General features: G+C 35.7%; 4 protein-coding genes and 1 long non-coding RNA gene across 7 annotated transcripts; 3 read left to right on the forward strand and 2 right to left on the reverse strand.

Annotated features, from left to right (window-relative positions):
- The first annotated feature begins 2433 nt into the window (after positions 1–2433).
- Positions 2434–3499, forward strand: LOC107634983 (uncharacterized). The gene is made up of 3 exons (XR_001619071.3): positions 2434–2648; positions 3001–3155; positions 3215–3499. It is a non-coding gene; the product is annotated as an uncharacterized LOC107634983 (long non-coding RNA).
- A 7120-nt stretch (positions 3500–10619) lies between these two features.
- LOC107638051 (putative ripening-related protein 1) lies at positions 10620–11189 on the forward strand. The gene has a single exon (XM_016341238.3). It carries the CDS (start codon positions 10620–10622, stop codon positions 11187–11189), a length of 570 nt encoding a protein of 189 aa, XP_016196724.1.
- An 838-nt stretch (positions 11190–12027) lies between these two features.
- Positions 12028–17152, forward strand: LOC110271591 (uncharacterized). The gene is made up of 3 exons (XM_088484972.1): positions 12028–14320; positions 14460–15649; positions 15917–17152. Exons 1-3 carry the CDS (start codon positions 12028–12030, stop codon positions 17150–17152), a joined length of 4719 nt encoding a protein of 1572 aa, XP_088341098.1.
- A 429-nt stretch (positions 17153–17581) lies between these two features.
- On the reverse strand, positions 17582–19353 carry LOC148569274 (uncharacterized). The gene is made up of 3 exons (XM_088483608.1): positions 18594–19353; positions 18110–18519; positions 17582–18043 (listed from the first exon to the last, which is right to left on the reverse strand). The coding sequence occupies exons 1-3, from the start codon at positions 19351–19353 to the stop codon at positions 17582–17584; spliced, it is 1632 nt and encodes a 543-aa protein (XP_088339734.1).
- A 2553-nt stretch (positions 19354–21906) lies between these two features.
- Positions 21907–26408, reverse strand: LOC107634984 (AT-hook motif nuclear-localized protein 11). 3 transcript variants are annotated; one of them, XM_016338326.3, is made up of 6 exons: positions 25887–26408; positions 24468–24952; positions 23901–23968; positions 23167–23298; positions 22669–22830; positions 21907–22398 (listed from the first exon to the last, which is right to left on the reverse strand). In XM_016338326.3, the coding sequence occupies exons 2-6, from the start codon at positions 24868–24870 to the stop codon at positions 22162–22164; spliced, it is 1002 nt and encodes a 333-aa protein (XP_016193812.1). In that variant the 5' UTR covers positions 24871–24952; positions 25887–26408; the 3' UTR covers positions 21907–22161. The 3 variants fall into 3 exon arrangements, with proteins under 3 accessions (XP_016193812.1, XP_016193815.1, XP_016193814.1); XM_016338329.3 differs by having other exon boundaries at positions 24468–24905; positions 25887–26397; XM_016338328.3 differs by having other exon boundaries at positions 24468–24967; positions 25887–26323.
- Positions 26409–26941: the final 533 nt, after the last annotated feature.

Below are 26941 nucleotides of genomic sequence, written 5' to 3' on the forward strand. Positions count from 1 at the left end.
ATAAAATTAAAGTAGACAAAGACTTTGGGTTTAGAGTGAAAAGGACATAATAAGGTGACCTCAATCAGGTTTGGCTAGAAAATAAATTTTTTTAACCAACAATTAAATAATAAATAATAAAATTAAAGGTTTAAATTATTTTTATACAAAAAAATTAAATAAAAAAGTTAGTTAATTGTTAATAAAAAATTAATATTCAAATTCTATTTAAATATAGAATCATAGTGCATTTTTTTATCCAGGAATTATTGTATAAAAATTAAAGAAAGATTAATTATTATAAACATGATATATAATAAAATACAATAATATTTTTTTATTTATGTAATTTATCTAACAACATAAGACTTTGTTGTTCTGTTGTATAAATTTTTGGTAAACTTTTTCTTGTGAGTTTATAGGAGAATCTAGATTTTCGTTTAACCTATGCAACTCTCAGAACAATTCTTCTTCTTCTCTCCTTGCCTCTTCAACTTTGAAGAAGAGTACTTGACATGAATATGATAATGCATGTTCCGTTTACTTTTTGGGCTTAATTTGCTTTGTCCAAGTGTGTTTGTTGGATTTAGCCATGCTTTTGATAATTATGGAAGAAAGCTATTTTGGGTAATGCAATAGGGCTCTGAATATGGTGTCAACTCTTTTGCAAAGATGAGTTGAACAATGCATAATTTTGCTAAATTTCCATTTACAATTCAAATAATGGTCTGATATTTTTCTTTTTCTCTGTCGTTATTTCCAAAACAATAATATGCATTATTTCAATCCAATATTAGCATATCAAAGCATTTATTTGTACCAGCTGTGTTTTTGAACTTTTTTGTAAAATTTATAAATTAGGATTCTAGTAGGATTTTTTTTAAATAAATAATTTAAATATTTTAAAAATGATTATTTTTATATTTATAAATACATAATGAGTTATATGTATTTTTTTTTCAAATTCCATATATTGATTTATTCACATAGAAAACGAAATATGCAAATAAAATAAAAATTAGTAAATATGCTACAAATTATTTATATCTGTAAATAAAATATTTAAATTATTTATTTAAAAAAATATTATGTATACCTAATGTTATTTTATGCCTAATGTTATTTTATTTAAATTATTTATTTAAATTATGCCTAATGTTATTTTATGTACGATATTTATGTATACCTTTGATTATTCTAATAAATAATTTAAAATATCTCATTGATTGCTTACTCTTGTTTTATTTATTTCTCCTATTATTTTACTTTTTATTACAATTTTTCATAAAAAGAAAAATTAGAGGACCAACTATATAACAAGTCAACTAAGTTAATTTTTTAATTTTTTATTTTAAAATTCATATAAATTTGCTGATTGTACAGGATTTGAATATCAGTTTGACATACTTGCATGCATATGATCTATTCAATATATAGATCTCTCCTACTTATATTCCTAACATATATGTATAGTTCGGTGACAGTGAACAGTGATGAGTTTATTGGTCATAAACTTCAAGAACTTGAGTGTACATAACTTGATTAATTATTAACGTAGTTTTCAAGGATCTGTAATTCATTTATTCTTTTTGTCGCCACTCTTAAAAGATCTATCACAAGTTCACCAAGTTATTAATCTTCATGTATATGTATACATATATAGATGTCTAATAATGTGCATTTAGCTATCACAAAACCAACTAGTTTTTTCTTGTTAATTAATGGGCAAAAGTTGTCTTGAAAATTAGAATTCCTCCGGTATGAGTGGTCCAAACTATTATTGTTGTCGCCATTTTGGATTCAGAAAGTCGAAAGCTTTAAGAAAAAGAAAGAAAAAGAGTCAGCTAGGCACGAAGGTGAGAAAGAAAAGAAGGAAGGAAACATAGTTTGTAGAAAAAGATGTGTGGGTCACAGAAAGAGAGAGAGTGAAGGGAATGGGAATGGCAGCTTCTGCTTTTCAAAGTTTTACTCTTTTTGAACAATTTTAGTGGAATGGCTGTTGTTAGGTCATGGGGGTGTTGGCTTTGTTTCGGCTATAAATCAAATTACGGAGGAAAATGTATGTGAATTCATATACTCTCATTCCATTCTCTCATCTCTTCATCCTTCACATTCTCCATCTCTCTCTTTCTCAATTCCTCGTGAACAGAAACTACACTTTTATTATTCTCATGAATGATCTTGTTTTTTCTCGAGCAAAGCAAAAAGCAATGGGAGCTGAAGACTAGAGTAATAACAAAGAAAGAAAAGGGTGATAAAACAAAGTAGATGTCATCATCAATGAAATACATAAAAGATCGGAAGACAAAAGGATCAAGTTTCGTACAATGAGTATCATTAACCATTTTTAGTTTTATTACTACACTAGAAAATTAACTATTTGCACAAATACTGGCTCCTATTAAATATTAGTATTTGCGTGGAGATGATAAATTGAAGAATGGTGGGGTAGAGTGCAAGGTTGGTCTTTGATGTCGATTTCGAAAGTTGAAGAGCTTTTCTAGACAAGCTAAGCATTTTCATTTCCCATTAAATCAAACTAATAATATTAATTATTAAAAAAAATACAACCCAAGTGAAGAAGAATCACTCCTTCCCATACCATCTTTATATACTCTCACTCCATTCTCTCATCTCTTCATCTCTCTCTCTGAATTCCTCGTGTTCAGGTCTGTGTTCTTCTATCTCAGTCTCCTTTTGTCTTTGCTTTCATGTTTGCTACTTTTTCTTGTGTCATTCAAAGGGTGATTTGGTGCAAAGTTTTTATTTTTCTTGCTTTTTGGTATGTGCTTATCACTTTTGTTTTGCATGGATGCTTCAGATTTCATTTCTAGGGTTGATTGATGTAATAGTCATTGTGAAAATGTGTACTTGAGTGGTCTAACTCTAACCGCATGTTACTTGCTTTTTAAGTGCTTATTCATCTCCTGAATTTTCATGTATTAGTCTGATCTAATGATCTGCATGTGCTTAAGTGCTTTTGCTAACTTTGCCAATCCTCTCTTGATTAATTTTTGTAAGATCTGTTCATCCAATTTTGCTTGTCTCTTTAGAGATAAGTAGATTGTAAACAAGTGTTCAATAATCACAGCATGAAGGGGAAGGGCGCTTTTATTGCATTGTTACTTTTGGCTTGCATGGCCTTCCTGCTCTCTTCAGCTACGCAGCAATCAAAGGTAAGATAGAGTACTCAGCTCCTTCAATATGGTTTACAAATAATGGTTTAATATTTCAGGTAGTGAAAGGAGCCACAGCCACTAGAAGGCTTTTAAGGGAGCAAGAGCTGGTTTTGGAGGAAGAGGAGGAGGAGGAGTTCCAAGTTAACGTGGTCCTAGTGCTGTTAATAATGAAATTAATCAAGGCTTGCATAAACTCCTTCCTCTACTTTATTGTGTGTGTTAATTATTACTATAGCTAGTAGTAATAAACATATCATCGCCTCTTAGTTTTCACTTTGTAATGGTGTTTGTCAAATAAACATGTATATATCTACTCCTTCTCTTTTTTCGTATGACTTAATGTCCATGTCCATGTTTTAGTCTTCTTTGCAAGTCTTGGACTTTAATGTCAAAAAAGCTAAGGCTGAGATAAATCAAAGGTTAGAGGTAAACAAGATTTCTGTAATCTTTATCCAACAAGCTAAGATGTATAGTTTTTTCTTGTACCATTTGGAGGACTATAACATCGTTTATGGAAAATGTAATAAAAAGTAAAATGATAGGAGAAATAAATAAAACAATGCAAGAGTAAGCAATCAATTGTTATAAAATAACTAAATAAGGAAGATAAAATAAAGAAATATAAATGAAAGACTCTAGTATTAATATTCACTATTATTAATATCATCCTACCATAATAACTATGATTTATATATTAATACTATATTTATAATATGAAGAGAAAGAAAAGCTTCGTAGAGAGAGAAAAAATGCTTTTATTGATGTGTAAATGGCTTCTGATCAAGCCTTCTATTTATACTTGTGAAAGTCTAACTTTCTTCAACATTATTAATTATAATCTATCTTGAGAATGTTAGCTTCTCATAGGAATGGGCATCCACGTAGTTATCCTTATCACAACACTCCCCCTTGGATGACCATTTAGGATTATTGCCTCGTTAAAACCTTACTAAAGAAAAACCCAGTGGGAAAAAATCTTAGTAAAGGAAAAAGAGTACAATATCCTTTAGTAATGGGGACTGCCTCATTAAAAACCTTGTCAAGAAAAACCCAATGGGAAAAAAAACCTGACCAAGGAAAAAAGAGTACAGTCTCCCCCTCTTGCCGACATCATTTAATGTCTCGAAATCGGCGCATCCTAATCTCATGTACCAATCTTTTAAAGGAGGATTTTGGGAGTGACTTTGTAAATAAATCTGCCAGATTGTCACTTGAGCGGATCTGTTGGACATCAATTGTCCCTTGATTTTGAAGGTCATGAGTGAAGAAGAATTTGGGAGAAATATGCTTTGTTCTATCACCTTTGATGTATCCACCCTTAAGTTGGGCAATGCATGCTGCATTATCTTTAAACAGGACAGTTGGAGCTATCTTATGATCAATCAGTCCACATGATGATAGAATATATTGAATCAGACTCCTCAGCCAAAAACACTCGCGACTAGCTTCATGAATCGCCAGTATTTCAGCATGATTAGAGGATGTTGCAGTAATCGTCTGTTTCGTGGACCTCCAAGATATAGCTGTACCACCATATGTGAACAGGTATCCTGTTTGAGATCTCCCTTTATGTGGATCAGACAAGTATCCAGCATCTGCATAGCCAACTAATTGTGACTTGGATCCATAGGGATAAAACAAACCCATATCAACCGTCCCATGAAGATATCGAAAGATTTGTTTGATTCCACTCCAATGTCTTCTGGTTGGAGAGGAACTATATCTTGCTAGTAAATTCACAGCAAATGATATGTCAGGTCGCGTATTATTAGCAAGATACATTAGCGCTCCAATTGGCACTAAGATATGGTACTTCAGGACCAAGGATATCTTCATTTTCTTCTTTAGGACGGAATTGATCCTTTTTCACAATTAAAGATCTTACAATCATTGGGGTACTTAATGGATGTGACTTATCCATGTAAAATCTTTTCAAGATCTTTTCTGTGTATGTTGTTTGATGAATAAAGATCCCACTTTTTATATGCTCGATCTGCAGGCCGAGACAAAACTTAGTCTTTCCAAGATCTTTCATCTCAAACTCTTCTTTTAGAGTTTTTATAATTGTTGGAATCTCTTCAGGAGTCCCAATGATATTTAAATCATCAACGTACACAACAATTATAATGAATCCAGAAGCAGTTTTCTTTATGAAAACACACGGGCATATATCATCATTCTTGAAACCGTTTTTGGCCAGATACTCAGTAAGACGATTATACCACATTCGTCCAGATTGCTTTAGACCATATAAAGATCTTTGCAATTTGACTGAGTATAACCCTTGCGAATATTCATTGGATGGTTTAGATATCTTTAGTCCTTCGGGGACTTTCATATAGATATCCCGATCTAATGAGCCGTATAAATAGGCTGTTACCACATCCATTAAATGCATATGCAGTTTATGATATGCAGATAAACTGACCAAATAACGCAATGTTATCGCATCCACTACTGGGGAATACGTTTCTTCATAATCTATACCGGGCCTTTGTGAAAAACCTTGTGCCACAAGTCGGGCTTTATAGCGCACAACTTCATTTTTCTCATTTCGTTTTCTCACAAATACCCATTTGTATCCAGCAGGTTTTACATCTGCAGGTGTACGGACTACAGGTCCAAAGACTTCACGTTTTGCAAGTGAGTCTAATTCAGCCTTCATGGCTGCTTCCCATTTTGGCCAATCATTTCTTTGTCGACATTCTTCGACTGATCTTGGCTCAAGATCCTTACTTTCATGCATGATATCTAATGCCACATTATATGCAAATATTTCATTGACAATTGTCTTATTTCGGTCCAATTTCTCTCCTGTAAAGACATAATTTATCGAGATCTCGTCATTTTCACAATTTTCAGGTACCTGAACGTCTTCTGGCGTTATATCAGAATTTTGGACAACTGCAGGTGTCTTTACTATGTCTTTTTCAACAGGAATCGTATTTACCTCTTTTTTCTTTCGAGGATTTTTATCTTTGGAACCAACAGGCCTGCCACGCTTCTGGCGTGTATTTGCTTCAGTGGCAGTTTGTCCAACTAGGACATCAATTCGAATTGGGGCATTTTCTGCCCTGCCACGCTTCTGGCGTGAATTTGCTTCAGTGGCTACTTGTCCTACTGGGACATCAATTCGAATTGGGGCATTTTCCGCTGGTATATAAGATTTAGTTATCCTCTTTGTATCGGAAAATGCATCAGGCAATTCATTTGCTATTCTTTGCAAATGTATAATCTTTTGAACTTCTAGTTCACATTGCCCTGATCGAGGATCTAAATGCATCAACGATGATGCATTCCAATTAAGTTCCTTTCCAGGAAGCTTATTCTCTCCCCCTAATGTTGGAAATTTTGATTCATCAAAATGACAATCCGCAAACCGGGCTTTAAATACATCTCCCGTTTGTATCTCAAGATACCTCACTATAGAGGGAGAATCATATCCAACATATATCCCCAATTTTCTTTGGGGTCCCATTTTGGTACGATTAGGTGGTGCAATGGGAACATATATTGCACACCCAAATATTCTTAAATGGGAGACATTTGGCTGCTGGCCAAAAGCTAATTGCATAGGAGAGAACTGATGGTAACTCGTTGGGCTCAAATGAATAAGTGTTGCGGCATGTAAAATAGCATGCCCCCAAACCGAGGTTGGGAGATTTGTTCTCATAAGCAAGGGTCTAGCAATTAATTGGAGGCGTCTAATAAGCGATTCTGCTAACCCATTTTGCGTGTGAACATAAGCTATTGGATGTTCAACACTTATTCCATTAGCCATACAATAAGCATCAAAAGTTTGGGAAGTAAATTCACCAGCATTATCAAGACGAATTGCTTTAATTGGATTTTCTGGAAATTGTGCTTTTAATCGAATAATTTGAGCCAATAATCTCGCAAACGCCAGGTTGCGAGAAGATAATAAGCACACATGTGACCATCTTAAAGATGCGTCTATTAGGACCATAAAATATCTAAAAGATCCACATGGTGGATGAATAGGTCCACATATATCACCTTGAATCCTTTTTAGGAATTCAGAGGACTCAAATCCAATCTTTACTGGTGATGGCCTTAAAATTAACTTCCCTTGAGAACATGCAGCACAACAAAATTCACTAGATTTAAGAATCTTCTGGTTCTTTAGTGAATGTCCATGAGAGTTTTCAATAATTCTCCTCATCATGGTTGTTCCCCGGATGACCCAATCTATCATGCCAAATTATGAATTCATTTGGGCTAGTAAACTTCTGGTTTACAATGGCATGTGATTCAATTGCACTAATCTTGGTATAATATAACCCGGATGAAAGTGAGGGTAATTTTTCTAATATAATCTTTTTATTTAAATTATGAGTTGTGATACATAAATACTCATGATTTCCCTCATTCATCGTTTCAATATGATATCCATTTCGGCGAATATCTTTGAAACTCAACAAGTTTCTCAGGGACTTGGTAGATAATAGTGCATTATTTATTATAAATTTTGTTCCTCCAGGAAACAAAATTATAGCTCTTCCGGAGCCTTTTATCACATTGCCTGAGCCAATGATAGTATTAACATATTCCTCTTTTGGCACAATATGGGTAAAATATATATCACTTTTAAGAATTGTGTGCGAACTTGCACTATCTACAAGGCAAATATTTTCAGAATATGTCCTTGCCATTTTTCTTCAAAGAACAAATGATAATAATGATAAAATGAGTAGAAGTACATGCACAGTAAAATTATTTACATGAATACTTAACAAACACATATATTAAACTATTCCATCATTAATCAAATGGCCAATATTTCCTTCAAGATCCTCAAAGAAATTAGATACATCATAATGAGTGGTGGAATTTTCATCATTTGAAACAAAATTTGTTTCCTTTTTTTTTGTCAGCCTTTTTCAATGATGCTTGAAAAAGATCAACTAGGTGCCTTGGGGTACGACAGGTACGTGACCAATGGCCCTTTCCACCACAACGGAAGCATTTATCCTTAATTGATTTACTTTGCCCATTGTTTCTTTCTTTATCCCACTTCTGGTGAGATCTTTTCTTATGAACATAATTTCTTTTTCTTCCATAATTTTTTTTTTGTTACCAAAATCTTGCCATTTACCTCTTCTGGGGTTATAATTTGCCGCATTTACTTCAGAAAATGGGGCGGCGCCAGCTGGGCGCGCTTCATAATTTCTTAAGAGCAACTCATTGTTGCGTTCAGCAACAAGAAAGCAAGAGCTCAAAAATTTTTAAATTCTTTTTCTCGATACTGCTGCTGCAGGAGCACATTCGAGGCATGGAAGGTCAAGAAATTTTTTTTTCTAATATATCGGGCATGAGGAAGTATCACCGTCTTTTCATGATTATACCTTTTTTCAGGGTCTTTCCACAGATCTGCAGGATCTTTTAATGTGGGATATTCATTTTTCAATCATACTTCAAGATGATGACGAAGGAAAATCATGAATTTGGCTTTATCCTTCTGGGATGTATTATTTTCAGCCTTAATGGTATCTTCAAGATCCATTGAATCAAGATGGATTTCAGCATCTAATATTCATGATAAATAATTGTTTCCAGATATATTAAGAGCATTAAATTCAAGATGAAAGAGATTCGACATAATGAAAATTTGTTACCTGGAGTCTTCCTAAAATTTCTTAGAGCTTCGTGCTGATAACGTGTTATAAAATAACTAAATAAGGAAGATAAAATAAAGAAATATAAATGAAAGACTCTAGTATTAATATTCACTATTATTAATATCATCCTACCATAATAACTATGATTTATATATTAATACTATATTTATAATATGAAGAGAAAGAAAAGTTTCGTAGAGAGAGAAAAAATGCTTTTATTGATATGTAAATGGCTTCTGATCAAGCCTTCTATTTATACTTGTGAAAGTCTAACTTTCTTCAACATTATTAATTATAATCTATCTTGAGAATGTTAGCTTCTCATAGGAATGGGCATCCACGTAGTTATCCTTATCACAACATCAATGACATTTTATTTCATTTATTAATATTAGTCAATTTTTTATTATAAAATTATTTGTTTAATCTAACTTTTTGGAGGAGTTTTAGTAGTTTAGTGGTAAAATTTAAGGTTTAGAATTTAAAATTATAGTTTTTTATTTGAATTTAAAATTTAAAATTTTAAAAATTAATTGACATCAACTGAAAAAATAAATTTTAATAATAATAAAATTCAACATTTCATTCTGCGTTGGTTATTAGTGTTGCTGCAGATCGGGTTCATAATTTAATTTCAAAGTTGGACTGAGAAAATAAGTATGATTGTTCTAGTAGTTTCACTTCAAAACCTTCTAACATATGTACTTTGGATGTGCTCATATTTAATTTGCTCCAATGGTCCAATTGAACTTATCATGGTAGAACTTTGCTAAGTAACTAACACCCAATCAATTAATTATTAATTAATTTATTATTAATTGATAATTCTAATTTTTAAATTATTATTAATTAGTGATTATTTAAATTTTATTTTTTAAAAATATATAATTAATAATTAATAATTATAATTATTTAAACTTAGATAGTTAAAAATCTAAAACACTAATTTTTCAAAAACAGGAAACCAAAATAAAATATAAGATGAGCACGCAATATAGTTTTTTTTTTTTTGGGTCTTGGACTAACCTCTTCAACCCTATCCAAACCCAAATATAGTTCATTTTTAAATTACAGTCTACAGCTAATAATTTCTTTTTTTGGTAATAACTACAGCTAATAATTTGGACGAAACCGTACTTAGTCCATTTTGTAGTTGGGCTTAAGCTGATACCTCTAAATAAATAATAGGCCCAGAAAATAGGACTATTAATAAAAGATCATTGGTTCATAACCAAAAAACAAAGGTGATTCGATGACCCCCAAAAATAAATAAATAAATATGAATATAAATGGTTAGAATTAAAATTGCCCATTATTAATTGGAAAAAAAAATAGTAAATTCAATGTATTTATTACAACAGAAAACTACTAACAAAAAAAAAATCAATGAAATTGAATGAAAATCCTGAGTATACTTAAAGTTGGAAAAAGATAAAATAAAAATTAAATTATCATTAAATTTGTAATTTTTATCACTACAAAACTAATAACTTCATAATTCCTTCTTTAATATAATAAGTAACCGTTTTGCATTCAAAATCCAACAAAATTAACAAATAGCCAAAAAATCATTCCAATAAATATTAGCGAACTTTGTTTCCTTGACCCCTAAAATGATCATTTATGTAATAATCAATGATAACCAAATGAATTTACGTGATGTGCAAGTTAGTTATTAATGTCTAACTCTAACCCTCTCTATATATATGCTCCTTCAAATCTCACTATATGCATCAACTCTTCACTTCTCAAAATAAAAACTACAAAAGAAGAGACACATAATATAGAGGTGCAAAAAAGGTTAAAGAAACAATTAAAAAAAATGAAGAGTTTTTGCTCAAAGGCACCCTTAATTTTCCTCATCACTTTTATAATTATCACAAATTGCTTGTTCTCCGAAGCACAAAAATGTCGCCCAAGCGGCCGAATCATAGGGAAGAAACCTCCTCCAGGACAGTGCAACCAAGAAGATGATTCGGATTGTTGCTTGCAAGGCAAGGTATACACAACCTATGAATGTTCGCCACAAGTGACCGGGCAAACAAAGGCCTACCTCACACTTAACAGCTTCCAGAAAGGTGGAGACGGAGGCGGCCCTTCAGAGTGTGACAACAAGTACCACCCGGACGACACTCCGGTAGTAGCCCTGTCAACAGGATGGTTCAACAACAAGAGCAGGTGTCTAAACAACATCAGGATCAGCGCGAATGGGAGGAGCGTGGTGGCGATGGTGGTGGATGAGTGTGACTCAAGAAAGGGGTGTGATGAGGACCATGATTACCAACCTCCTTGTAAGAACAACATTGTTGATGCCTCTAAGGCTGTTTGGGAAGCATTGGGTGTACCACATGATCAATGGGGTGGCATGGACATTACTTGGTCTGATGCTTGATGTTGTATCCATATGGGTTGAAGTGCATTCACATGTTCGTGTTTCTTTGTTGTAATTTAATGATTATTATGTTATGTGATGTTTTGTTTTGTTTGTAAACTTATTTGTATCATAATATATGTTGTCAAATATTTGAGCCTTTTTACATATTCTATTTTTTGTTACTTCTAGCTTAGTATAGCACTCCAAATTTTCCGAGTTATACGACGTGTATACTAAAATCAGCCACCAAAGTTTAAAATATATGCTGGCCGAATATAAATACACATTGAAAATAAATTAAACTACACATGTATTTATACACAAATACATTTGATATGGTCACCATTAATACAAATCATAACTCAGCCTCATAACCAGCCATCATCATAACTCGTCATTTTCCGTTATTATTCGGCCCTTATGAGCTATAACTCGGCAAAATCAATATTATTATAACCGACGTCCCAAACGGTAAGGATAAAGTCGGTTACCAAACCAATCATCAGAAACGGACAAATAATCATCTAAAGATGCAGCGGACGAGAAAATATCTATAAAAGAGAAGGTAAAGTATCTTTTTGATTCGATTCCGAACTTGACACCATTACTGACTTAAGTATCGGAGTGCCTTTGTAGGTACACTCCACCTCCTCTGCATTGTTCACGTTCTCATACCTTACAATGAACACCAGAAGCTCGGACCCTGAGGGACAGACGTCCAACCTTGTAGCATATAGCTCGGCTGATCTCAAGGAGTAAAAGCCGACCTATTTTTCAGGCAAGATCAATTGGTGCCCACCGTGGGGCCGAGGAAATCATAATTTTTCTTTTGGTCCCATCACTTCCATCTACATCCATGGCTGACGTACCACCTCCTTCACTGTCCGAACTCATGCAAATGGTAGCTGAGCTCCAACAAGCTAACCAACGGATGGCTGACGAGAACCAAATAATGGCTGCTCAAATTGCTGAGCTAAATCATGCTCGGATTGAACACAACGATACTCATCGCGAACAAGCAGAAGACGAGGAACATCAGTCCCAGCCGACTCATGTTTCAGATACCGCTCAACATGAAGAGCAGCAGCCCGAGGACGAGAAAGAGGAGTCCGAGGACCTTGTAGGCCCATTCACGGAAGAAGTAATGAACTTCGAGCTGCCGAAGAGGTTCACCCTGCCATTGACCCTCACGCCTTATGATGGACTCGGAGACCCAAGGAAGTTCCTAAAGAAATTCCGATCAATAATGATCGTCAATGGTGCATCAGATAAAGTTTTATGTCGTTGTTTTCCAAATTATTTAGACGGTCCTACACTTGATTGGTTGTGTGCTTTGCCTGCAGGTTCCATTTCGCGCTTTCATCAGCTGGCGAAGTTATTCGAAGAACATTTCGCCGGATCCGCAATATATTTGCACGATTCCGATTACCTGAATACCATCAAGCAAGGACCAAACGAAAGCTTAAAGGACTATATGACTCGCTTTACCAAGGTCGCAATCAGCATACCAGATCTCCACCCCGAGGTCCATCTGCACGCAATTAAAAGCGGCCTCCGACCCGGGAAGTTCCAGGAAACGATCGCAGTAGCAAAACCGAAGACTCTAGCAGAATTCCGAGAGAAAGCAAAAGGACAAATTGACATCGAGGAACTCAGACAAGCTCGGAAGTCTGACAAGTCACACTTCCGTGAAGAAGATAAGAACTCATCCATTAAGAAAAATTTTAAACTAACACCTCGCTTTGATTCTTACACGCAGTTCAACACCAAGAGGGAAGACATAATAAAGGAGATCTTGAACTCCAAACTAATCAAGCCACCAAGAAAGGCCGGCACATACCAAGATGCAAAGAACGTGGACAAATCAAAGTACTGCGCTTTCCACCAGAAACACGGCCATAATACCGACGATTGTGTGGTTGCCAAAGATCTTTTAGAACGACTAGCAAGACAAGGACACCTAGACAAATACATTGGCGGTCACATCCAAAAGCGTGGCCCTAGTTCCACAACAAACGATCTCCCTGAACAAAACCGAGGAAAAGAAAAGGCATCTTCAAACCAATATGAAAGACCACGAGGTATAATCAATTGTATTTCAGGAGGATACGCAAGTGGAGGTTACTCAAACTCGGCAAGAAAAAGATCGTTCAGAGCAATATGCTCGGTAGACGGACCAAAACAAGATGTACCAATCATTAAACAACCAGAAGTCACTTTCACACATGCCGACTTTAACTCTAACATACAGAATTTGGACGACCCTGTGGTAATCACACTCCAGCTAGGAGACCTGTTAGTGAAAAAAGTCCTTTTGGATCCCGGAAGCAGCGCCGATGTTCTGTTTTACTCCACATTTCAAAAGATGAAGCTCAGCGACAACGTGCTACAGTCCACAGGAGGCGACTTGGTCGGCTTCTCAGGAGAACAAGTTCCAATACTCGGATCAGTGTGGTTACAGACCACACTGGGTGAGCAACCCCTTTCAAAAACTAATGATATTCAATATTTAGTTGTCGATTGTTTCAGCCCATATAATCTTATTCTCGGCCGCCCCTTTTTAAATAAGTTCGGCGCCATTGTATCTACAGTTCATCTCTGTGTAAAGTTTCCACTGCAGGACGACCAGGTTGCAACAATACATGGCGACCATAAAGAGGCACGGCATTGTTACAACATCAGCATGAAATTCCAAAATCGCTCAACACAACAAGTCAACAACGTCGGCCTCAACCAAAAGGAGCACACGCTAGCCGAATTGGACCCAAGAGCTGATTTCCTTGATCGGCCAAAACCCTCAGATGACCTACAAAAAGTATACTTCAACAATGACCCTAATAAATTCACATATGTAGGTTCCTCAATCGATGCATCGGAGTTACAGACCATAACAACTTTCCTGCAAGAAAATGCCGACCTTTTCGCGTGGAAACCATCAGATATGCCCGGAATCGACCCACAGGTTATCAGTCATGAACTAGCAATAAACTCGGCAATCCGACCAGTGCAACAGAAGAAACGCAAGCTCGGCGAAGAGAAAAAGCAAGCGTCACTGCAAGAAACACAAAAGCTCATCAACGCCGAATTTATCAAAGAAATCAGATTCACCACCTGGTTAGCAAATGTGGTAATGGTAAGGAAACAAAATGGTAAGTGGCGCATGTGCGTCGATTTCACTGATTTAAACAAAGCATGCCCAAAGGATTCTTACCCTCTACCATCCATAGACTCTTTTAGTAGACAATGCCTCAGGCTACGCTACTCTAAGTTTTATGGATGCGTATTCAGGGTACAATCAAATAATGATGCACCCCTCTGATCAAAATAAAACCGCTTTTATCACTGATTTTGGTAACTATTGTTATAAAGTTATGCCATTTGGACTAAAGAACGCAGGTGCAACTTACCAACGCCTTATGGATAAGGTGTTCGCTAGACAAATCGGCAGGAATATCGAAGTTTATGTCGACGATATGGTCGCCAAAACAAAAATCGGGGATAACCACATCAGCGACCTTACGGAAATATTCGGCCAGATCTGCCAGTACAACATGCGTCTCAACCCCGAGAAATGTGCATTCGCAGTTCAAGGGGGTAAGTTTTTGGGTTTTTTACTAACATGCAGGGGAATAGAGGCAAATCCAGACAAATGCCGAGCAGTGCTGGAAATGGCCAGCCCTAAAACAGTCAAGGAAGTCCAACGCCTAACAGGACGACTCGCTGCACTTTCCAGATTTGTTCCTTGCCTTGCTTCAACTTCTGTTCCTTTTTTCCAAACAATTAAAAAGAAAAATAAATTCGAGTGGAACGACGATTGTGAGAAGGCCTTTTCAAAATTAAAAACAACACTCTCACAACCTCCGATTCTACAAAAACCCCTACAAGGGGAAGATTTATTTCTATATCTGTCAGTTACAGATTGGGCGATAAGTTCAGCCCTTGTTACAGAGAGAAACAAAGTTCAGCATCCAGTGTACTTTGTTAGCAAAACTCTCCAGCAGGCCGAACTCAATTATCCAAGGATCGAGAAGCTCGCGTTAGCACTTATATTCTCGGCGCGACGTCTCCGACCTTACTTCCAGAGCCACGTTATCCATGTCAGAACCGATCACCCATTAAGACAAGTGCTACACAAACCAGAAATTGCAGGACGACTAATAAAATGGGCAGTCGAACTATCCGAGTTCGACATCAGATACCACCCCAGAGGACCTATCAAGTCACAATTCCTAGCGGATTTCATTGCCGAGCTTACAATACCATCCGAGGAAGATCATGCAAAACAATGGATTTTATACGTGGACGGCTCTTCGAATCACGGAGGTTGTGGTGCAGGAATTCGTCTCGAAGCCGAAGATGGATTCATCTTGGAACACTCAATACACTTAGCTTTCAAGGCAAGCAACAACCAATCCGAGTATGAGGCATTACTCGCCGGACTCAGACTCTGCTTAGATCTTCAAATATCGACGATCAAGGTATATTGTGATTCCTTGTTAGTCGTACATCAGGTAAATGACCTCTTTCAGGTAAAAGATCCTCTACTCTCTAAATACTTGCTATTAATAAAGAAATTATCACAGAAATTTGTCAAATTTGAAATAGAACATATACCACGTGAACAAAATCAGAGAGCAGATCTCTTATCTAAGCTCGGCAGTACTTAGTCCAAACTATCTACACTACAACAGTTCACAATAACATCACCCACTGTTACTCTGATAAACGTGTTAAGTGTCTCACAGGTAACAGATTGGAGGAACGACTTCATACACTATCTAGAAACAGGTGTTGTACCAGAAGGGGTCGAAAACAATAAAAAGTTTCGACGGCAAGCATCCTCCTTCACAATCCTCAATGGAGAACTGTATCGAAGAGGTTATACTCGGTCCCTACTCAAGTGTCTCAACAAATCCGAATCCGACATAGCTTTAGCCGAGGCACATGAAGGAATCTGCGGCACCCATACAGGAGCTCGGAGCTTAGCATCAAAGATCCTTCGAGCAGGGTTTTTCTGGCCAACTTTGCAGCAGGACAGCCAACATAAAATCAGGTCATGCAACAATTGCCAAATACATGCACCACTGATACACATACCTGCCGAACAGTTACATCACTCGGACATTAGTTGGCCATTTAACCAATGGGGTCTAGATATACTCGGGCCATTCCCTACGGCACCGGGCCAGGTAAAATTTCTTATTGTCGGCATTGATTATTTCTCCAAATGGGTGGAGGCCCAACCTTTAGCGAAAATAACATCACAACAAATGATTACATTTGTTTGGAAAAACATTATTTGCCGTTTCGGCATACCTAAGCATATTACAACTGACAATGGTCGCCAGTTCGCCGATCAGAAATTTCAAACTTTTTTGCAGAATCTAAAAATAAAGCAACATTTCGCCTCTGTCGAACATCCCCAAACGAACGGACTAGCTGAGGCTGCAAACAAGGTCATCTTACATGCACTAAAGAAGAAACTAGATGACGCCAAAGGACTCTGGGCTGAGCTAATACCTGAAGTCCTTTGGGGATACAACACCACCCCACAAACATCAACAAAGGAGACGCCATTCCGATTGGTATATGGCTCAGAGGCCATGATACCACTGGAGATCTCCCAGAACTCTATCCGAACTTATATCACCAATCAAGACGAAGCTCGGAGATCCGAGCTCGACGTCATCGAAGAAGTCAGAGAAATCGCCACATTGAGGCAACGCGCAGCGCAGCAAGCAATAGCTCGACAATACAACAAGACGGTCAGAAACAGATCCTTCGTCACAGGAGATTTAGTCCTCCGCAAAACAGAAACTGCTCGGAAACCACCAACATATGGAAAGCTCGCAGCCAATTGGGATGGCCCATACCGAGTATCTAAAGCACTCGGCCAAGGAGCATACAAACTAGAGTCACTAGATGGAAAAATCTTGCCTAACACATGGAACGTGTCTTCCTTAAAGAAATTTTATAGTTAAAAAGACAGGGACATGCTTGTACTCTTTTTCCTACTACCAAGATTTTATCCCAAAGGGTTTTGCTTGGAGAGGTTTTAACGAGGCTAGCCTACCTGCACCTTTGTATGTAAAAGGTTCAAATATAAATGAGACGAACAATGTCTTATCTTTGCTACTCTATCAAATTGATCTTATCAATCTATCCATACAGCTCGGACAAATACCACTACTCGTTTAAGCTACAAATCAAATAACATACTCAAACCAGAAAAACCAATAAACTCGGAAAAACATCCGAACAGTCACAAACAACTTTTATAAAGAGCACCAAATTAAACATTCAAACAAGTCAATCTAACAAAAGTTCAAAAAACAAGAGCCATACTGTTATCAACTTACAATACACATTCAAATTAAACATATACAAAACAAGTTCAAAAGAAATTTTTTCTAAACGTTGTCAGCCCCATCCTCTGCATCCCCATCATCTTCAATAAGCTGACCATCTCGAACTATCTTCCCAGGATCCATGCCAGAAATATCGGCATCCGGAACCAAAAACTTAACCTGCAACCTTGCCCTTTCAAAACCTTCAACAAACGAATCCAAAATCTCATCCGCCTTTTTCTTCTCCATATCCTTAAACTGAGCAGTCACCTCAATCAGACAACTTTGCACGTTCACCAAATCGCTTTCCTTTTTCTTCAAATCCTCAACATCCTTAGAATAACTCTCCTTAGTCTCTTTCAGCAACTTCTCAGTCTCAGTCAAACGAGCTTGAAGCTCAGCAGCAAGACTCTTACACTTAACCAACTCCTCCTTCAAAACAGAAACCTCCCCCTTTTCAGAAGCAACTCCCTTATATTTCAACTCCTGACTTCGCCCAAGACTTGCAAGGCGCAGCCCAACAACCTAGAAAGCAAAATAAACTCATAAGACTACCAAAGGAAAAATAAGGAAAAATCAGTAACTTATTACCTGCATATATTGACCAATGGCCATATCCCCAACCTCCTTTGCAAGAGTCACATCAGCAGACGATTGACAATACTCGTCCACAACAGCCATGTAAGGATACTCTTTTCCCCACACCGAAAATGCCTCGCTCTCTTCAGAAACTTCGTGAAGCCTTTTTTGATTTCCCATAAAGGCCTGTATCTCTTCCAGAGGGACAGCTAACTCTTTTTCATCAGAATCATCTGATAGCTCCACAAGGTCGGATTTCTTTCTCTTCTTCACAATCACCTTCCTCCGCCCTTGACGAGGCTGCGAAACCTCGCCAGTCCCAACAACCTTCTCGGCATTTGATGACGATACCTCCTTCTCAAGATTCTTATTTTTGAACCGCGTCCTCAGAGATGCAGCAGAAACGCCCGGATACTTTCCACCTACAGCAACCAATTCGTGTTAGATTTCTCAGAAAAAAAGGGGGCGGACATTAATGTAAACCCTAAAAACTCACCTAAATACTCTACAACAGCAACTTTATCATCCTCCCACTTCAGCAACTCATACATCAATATCAAATTTTTCCGATCAACATTCTCCACCAAAAACTCTATCAGACACTCATTCCTCGGCGATATCACCTCTGGGCCGAGTATATTTTGCGGCTCCGAGCACCAAAAGAGAGGAAATTTCTCAGCAAGATTTTCATCAATAAAAAACGGGAAATCCTCCTCTGGACTCCTGACTTTAAAATACATCTCTTTGAAGTCTTTAAAAGAAGACTTATAAAGTTTGAAAATCCCAAATTCCGGAGTACTATTGAAGTTCACCCACCCCCCCTTCCAAATCCCTTTAGCTTGAAATAAAGAAAAGAATAAATCCACAGACGGCACCTCCTCTAGATATTCCATCAAAACTTCAAAGGATCTCAGGAAAGCCCACCCATTAGGATGAAGCTGTGAAGGAGCACAGTTGAGCTGCTTAAGAATCTGACACTCAAACTCAGTAAACGGAAGCCTAACCCGCAACTCTTCAAGCACACAACTGTGCATGTAGAAGAACCCAAACCCCCACTCTCGGTGATAAATCCTATCATTAACACTACATGGTAACAATTCCACCTTCACCCCAGAACCCGCCCTCACTATTCTATTCACATCCACCTCCTTCACCGCCGCATCATCAGAAAACAGTGAAACCCGTGATTTAACATCTTCCCCCACCCAATCATAAGACCAATCCACCTTATCCTTTTTCTCTTTCTCAAAACCCATTAGCGTCAAAGACAGTATCAGAATAACAGAAAGAAGAAGAATGAGAGAAGAAAACGCAAAAATGGATCAGAAACAGGAAAGGAGACTCATACCTCTCTTGCTCATTCTTCAAAGAAGCAAGCATATAATAAACAGCCAACAAAAACCAACGAAAAATCTGAAGCGATTCAGGCAATTAAAGGGACAGAAAGTTCCAAATAATAACCCCCACTCCCAAAGCCACATCAAACAGCGAACCCAACATTGGGAATCACCAAACTTAAATGCAACCATCATTCTTTCTCTTTCATCAGAAAATAACGGACACGACTCCCCACGTACCCAAAATTCAAAACGCTTAACCATCTTTTAATGAAGTAAGTTGATCTGGGGGCTCATCCACTAACCCACGCAAGCCGAGTTATAACTCATCAAAAATAAAGCTCAACCTGCTTCATTAAAATCCTCCTCAGGCTAAGCTTGGGGGCTATGATATGGTCACCATTAATACAAATCATAACTCAGCCTCATAACCAGACATCATCATAACTCGTCATTTTCCATTATTATTCGACCCTTATGAGTTATAACTCGGCAAAATCAATATTATTATAACCGATGTCCCAAACGGTAAGGATAAAGTCGGTTACCAAACCAATCATCAGAAACGGACAAATAATCATCTAAAGATGCAACGGACGAGAAAATATCTATAAAAGAGAAGGTAAAGTATCTTTTTGATTCGATTCCGAACTTGACACCATTACTGACTTAAGCATCGGAGTGCCTTTGCAGGTACATTCCACCTCCTCTGCATTGCTCACGTTCTCATACCTTACAACGAACACCAGAAGCTCGGACCCTGAGGGACAGACGTCCAACCTTGTAGCATATAGCTCGGCTGATCTCAAGGCGTAAAAACCGACCTATTTTCCAGGCAAGATCAACATTGATGGCTGATTTTAGTGACTAATTTTAGTGTACAAAAAAGATTTTTTAAATTTCTCATATATATAAAATTATCATTATAGGTTCTAGTTCTATTTTTTTCTAGCACATATGTTTGAACACATACACAACTTGTATACTGAAGGGTTTAACTAAAAATATTTAAAACTATATATAAGAATTGCCAATGAGTTATAACTCAAATAGTATAGTCTCCTCATACTCATCTAAAAAGTTGAGGGTTGAAATCTCTCTATTTTTGATAAAAAAAAAAAAAAAAACTAAGAACCAAGTAAAAATGTAAGGCCTTCTAAAATAATTAAACCAATTTCAGTCTTTCTTATATCTTTTGTAAGAAAAAGTTTAACTAAATAGAATATTGATCCATTTATTAAAGTTAGAATATACCTTTTGAGTCATAGAATATAGTAAAAAAGACTCAAAAGTCATATTTTCATGGAATATATTTAAAATACTGTGATTTATTAATTTGTCTTCTATGTTAGTATTATAGATTTCACTATTATTTTTAAATTTAAATTTTAAAAAATAAAATAAAATAAAAACTCATCTTAAACTGATCCATCATCCATATTATTGAGATAAAACAAAATAAATAACATAGAATAAAAATTTTTATTTGTTCTCAAAATACAAAAAAAAAAAGGGAAAAAAATTTCCATATTTCAAGCGTTTACTTTGTATAAGTTATAACTATTTACACTCAAATCACCAGAGAATTAGAGGGCCCTCTTATGAACTTAAGGTAAAATTTAGAGTACTGTTTTTAGCCATGTTTTGGCAGCTTTTATTTCTTATAATGCCTATGTACAACAGTCACAAGACAAAAATTATTTTATCTATACTGCACCATCATAAATGATTTTATCTTAACACTATTCCAAGGACTCACCCTCTGTGGCATTATCCAATGCATGTGGGGGTCGCCAAAATTGTTGACCAGTAAATGGATTTGATGCAAAATCAAGATTCTCCTCTATGTTATGAAAACTTCAATTTCTTCTTTCTGTAATTGATTGCTAGATAGCTGTACCTTTTGATTTCACTAACTAATCATAAATTATGTACTCTTTTAACACTAACTACGGTTACATACTAGCTTGAGTTATCTATAAATTAGAAATTAAAATATTATCACATGAAAAACAAGATAATTTTTTTTTATGGACTCAAATTTACTTGTAAATCAAACTGACACATTAAACATACATTCATCCAATGGTAGACAACTATAGATTAATTAAATTTATGAAGAAAAAAAATGAAAAGAAGTAACTTTCTTAAAATATTAGAAAAGGACCATGATTTGAATACCCTTTTGTTTGTACTGTTTTCAGTTAACACTAATTTGATCATGAATGAACATTGGATCACTAGGATTCACTATTGCCATCATTAGAGCTAAACATTCACATTCCCTACAGTTTTCACATCATGCTTTCGGCTTATTAATCGCTAAATCCTAAAACTTAAATCCAAAAATAATTCGGAGAAAAATTCACATTGAGATTACATGTCATAATTGATTCTCTTAGACCCACCTAAATCACATGATGCCATCTTTTTCCAATTTTTAAGATAAGATAAAAATTGCAACATTACCAATTAAGAAACATGAAATTAAAATTCCTCACAACTACAAAAATATGAGTAAAAAGTACAAACCCAAGTCAAATAATGGGTGGATAAGTTAGACTTATCAATTTGCAAAAGTCAGCTTTGCTTCTACTCTGTTGTTGCTACTTCCCATTCTGTCATTAAATACTACAAGAAAAATTAGATGAGCAACCATGAACCATCAACCATCAACCATCAACCTTGAAATATATACACACTACTAGTGTATATAAAAATAAATTGTCACCCACGCATTAAATCAATGTCAACATGGGAATTACGCATGTCCAAAGGACGCGACGCCGGCCACGGACTCAAAGATGGGGTTTGAGTAAGATTTTGATTCGGCGAAATGCTGTTTAGTGCAACCGGATTGTGAATCGGTTGGTGGTCCGACTCCATAGCAGCTTCTACCCCTTCTGAGCTTTCCTTTTTCTTCTTTGTTCTTGATCCACCCCATATAAAGCTTCCAACTATCACCTATAGTCATGACTAGTTTAGTCTATAGCAACCAAAAAATATACCAAAGGAGAATAGGAATGGATCTATTCTAACATCATAAGTCTTCCAAATTCTAGTACTTAGATAGAAATCTTTCATTTAATTGTAGTAATGAGATATATTCAATAGAGCAAATCCCCAAAATGATCCTCATCGATTTTAAACCGGACAAATTAGTCTCTAACAAAATGAACTGTTAAATGGATTTTACTTTATTCAATGTTATGGAAGCATTGAAATTGTTGTTACCTGAACAGGACTTGATGCAATGAGCACTCCCCCAACTCCTCCGCCAATGACTCGTCCGTCAGGACTAGCAAGGGAAACAGTTAGTCCGCCAGTTCGATTGCGTGATCCAGCATTATCAGTAAGCAAGTAAGAGCCTGACAGGCACAATATCTCGAAACGCCCCTACAAAGGCCAAATAGTTCACCAATAATTTAATATGCATATATGAATATATAACTAATTTATCATAATGCAAAAATACTCATTTGTTATGGTACATAGAATCCAACAAAGGAGTAGAATGCATACTAAGATAAATTTGTGACATGGGGATGGATGGTGCCATATATGCATGGATATGCAGATGCATATGTTGGAGAATCCATTATTTTTCTTTTTGCAACGAAGTTCGGTTGGACTTTGAAAGTTGGATTCAGTTAACAAAGTTCAAAATCATACCCAGAGCTTTAAAATAGAAGGAAATTAACGAAACCAATCATGATCTTAGATAGTGCAAACCTCATATGTGACTGAGCCACCTGAAGTTGAAGGTTGGCGAAGTGTGACAGTGGAAACAGCACCGGTGGCAGACAAAATAAACACAAATCTAGACCCCTGCTGAGAAAATGCCATAATTTTCGTTGCAATGTCCTACAGGAAAAGAAAAACAAATTTCAAAAGAAGAATTCTCCAATATTTAGATAAATGTCAGAAAATATGGCTCAAACCAAAAAGGTTCAAGGTTGAATCTTGAATGCGAGAAAATAATGCCATATTATTTTATTGTAATGGTATAAATAAGAAGATATGCTAAGTATTTTATACATAGCTTTATAACCAATTCAAGAGACCAATTGAACACAGTGCTTTTTTCACAGCATCAAATGCCAAACTTTGGCTGCCAATATAATTATATCGATATTTTACTTAAAATTTCATGTAATTGAAAGAAAATACATAATTCAGAAATTTATAATATTTGTTCACAAATGCAAAATTCATTTAGGATTCTTGTTGCTTTAAAAGTCTTGTGATAGTGGTGCATAATAGTATATGAAGAACAATAAAAAAGGCAGCCTGATGCATAACGCAAGGTCCGGGAAAGGACCACACCCAAAAGGTATGATATAGGCAGCCGAAGCTGATATTTGCATCAGTGGCTGACTCAACGGGTTAATAAGAATAAACAAGTTTAATAGGTTAGTGATAACCACAATTTCTTATTGAAATCCAAAAAGAAAAAGGTGACATACTTCTCCACTTGCTATGTTGATGACATGAGGAGTGAATCCCATCCCAGCCGAACCAGAAATCATCTCACCTGCAAATAAGTAACCCACAAAGTTATCATAAATAGTAAGTTCTAAATGAGGTATTATTAGATGTTCACCAGCTTGGAGTGCAAAAATGTATGGTATACAGTTTATGTAATTGTATACCAAGTTAGAAATTTCATCATTACGGAAAGTATATGAACAACAAGAAGCTTTTCCATTGGGTGGAGTCAGCTACGTAGATCAAACTATTCCACAGCTCTTATCATAAACCATGTTTATAATCAAGTTACTAATAGGCTCTTTTAATGGTTATATCTTCATTCTTTTCTAGATCTCTTCCATTTGATCATCTTACTTAGCTTTTCTGCGTCTTCTCGTTACATGATCAAATCACCTAAGGCAGCTACAAATATATATAAAAGTAATAATATTCAACTCCAAATATTTAAACACTAAAAATTTGAAACCATGTAACACTTTTAGCTTCAACCAACAATCATATTTAACACAATTAAAACTAAAAGTGGCAACAGAGATTTATACCAAGTGATGCCAATTGCTGTTTCTTCCCAGTCCCAGGGGGCCGTCCACGGCCCCGTTTCTGGCCTGGTGTCGTCATGGTTCCGGGATGACTCGACGAAGTTGGTGTAAGAGCCAACACAGTTCCATCAGTCCCATATTTCCTTGGCCTTCCTCTCTTCCTTTTGACAGGTTCCCCAGGCGGTACCCCCGGAGGAGCACCAACATTGACACCATGGGTCGAAATCCCCGAAGATTCTAGCTGTATAGTGGATCCAATTGATCCACCACTGCCAATGCCGGATTGAAATGGTAGGTTGGGGCTAGACAGCGACCGGATTCCGGCCGAAAACTCGGGCTGTGCTCCAGAACCAGGTATTCCTCTCTGCTGCATATAGTAAGATGCCATTTGGTCCCCATGATCCATGCATTTACTTCAATTGACTTATTCCACAAGAAAACCTTCAAAGCCCCAAATACTCAAATAGTCCAAAACTTATCACCAAGTTCTGTTCTCAAATGCACTTAAATATAAATTTTAGGTACAAAACAAAATCACCAAAAAGAAAAAATTATAGGAAATTAAATGTGTACATTGACCAATTAAAGTGTCCAAAAAGATAAATTAAAAAATAGCTTAAAATAAATAAACTGTAAAGCAAAGTCCTTGATATCAAACTAACACTCTTCCTAGAGAGATTCACAATGATGGTTTAACACAAAAATTAGTTTACATTTTAAGGATAAGGAAAGGGACTAAAGACTCATATGCATCCACACATATATAAGACAAGAATAAAGTAGAAGATAGATTAGAGAAAATGATGGAAAACCAAGAAGGTATCATCCACACAAACAAGGGAATCAGTCATCAAAAACAGTGTGTATATATACACACACACACACTCTTTCTCTTAAGGTTAAAATGAGACAAAAGGAATAAAACAAGCTATTTTTACAGCTTACCAAACTATTAAGAATTAAGAAACAAGAAAGAAGCTTCATGTTTAAGATAAGGACCATATGAACATAAAATTGGTCCATTCTTACCAACTTCCACTATAAACCTTAAACACTAAGCAATTTTCCAAGGCAACCACATGTGCATGATCCGTTACAGATAAGGCTTCAATATTTCAATGTAAACACTCAAAAAAATCTCAAAAAAGAAAAGAAAGATAATGAACAATGAAAAAAATTACTTCAAGTCAATGCCATAAATGCTTTCAAACCCAGGTTCAAAATAAGTGCACTAAACACCACAGCACACAGTAAAGGAGCTAAAAACTCACATAGAAGAAAACTTGTAAAGTTTCAAACTTTGGTGAATTGTGGTGAAAGTATGAACAGTTACAACACCCCATTTACATGGAAAAGATAATGCAACATGGGCTTCAAAGTGCATGAAGAAGAAGAAGAAGAAGAAGAAGAGATCATGCTTACATTTTTGTGGACAAGATCAAAAAGGGTGTGTGTGATGCAAACCCAAAAGTTGTTCCAACCTGTGAAGAAGAAGAAAAAGGAAGCTAGAGTTTTTTTTTTTTTTAGTAGAAAAAAAATGTTACAACAGTCTTAGTTTTTCTCTCTCCTTATTCTCTGTGGTGCAAAGGTGTTGCACTTGCAGAGAGTGAAAGAAGCAAGCTTTCCAAAGCAAAAACTATTCTACAACAATGGAAAATAATAAGGGAAAACAAAACAAGGAAAAATTAAGAAAGAAAAGGGAAATGAGAAATGGTATTGTTTTTTTCAGCTACACAAGCATAAGTCCTTATCTAGTTGCATATTTTTGTAGGGCTGTGCTCAATTTCTCTCTCTAAAAATATCTTCTTTTTTTTGGTTTATCTCTCCTCCTTCTTGGGGTTTTGATGATGATGCAATGTGATGTTTCTGAGATTTATGAGAGAGATTAGGAAGCATACAAAACTTGAACAAAAAAAATGAAAAAAAAAAAGCCTTTCTTGTTTTGGATAATGCTTAGTATTTTATTTTATTTTGTCAAAATAATTATTTCACTCATTTGAATAAAATAGTTTTATTAAGACTTAAGAGTGATTAGATAAAATCATAATTTTGAATCTTTTAATTAGATAACAATAAAAAATTAATTTTCTGTAATAATAATTTTATACATTCATTTCATTTATTAAAATATTTTGTGTTTTAATTTGTTGATTTTGAAAAACATATTGAAATGAATACAGAATACTTCCTCTATTTTAAAATTGAAAAAAAAAAGAAATAAAATATCATTGCATTACTGTTTAGTGTATTAAAAATATATAAAAACATATTCTTTAATAAAAAAAGTTACGAAATTCCTAAAAAAAAGTATTCTTATTTGTAATTTTTTAACTTAAGTTACGAAATTCGTAAAAAAAAAAAGTATATTTGCACTTTCCTTTAATACACTATTAAATATAAAAAAAAATATTATATGTATTTTCTTTGTGTACGCTCCTCTTAATATATACTTTTGATATTAACCTGATTCGATAAGA

Source organism: Arachis ipaensis, chromosome B4 (genome assembly GCF_059453495.1).
Source record: "Arachis ipaensis isolate K30076 ecotype BB chromosome B4, ASM5945349v1, whole genome shotgun sequence".
NCBI lineage: Eukaryota > Viridiplantae > Streptophyta > Magnoliopsida > Fabales > Fabaceae > Arachis > Arachis ipaensis.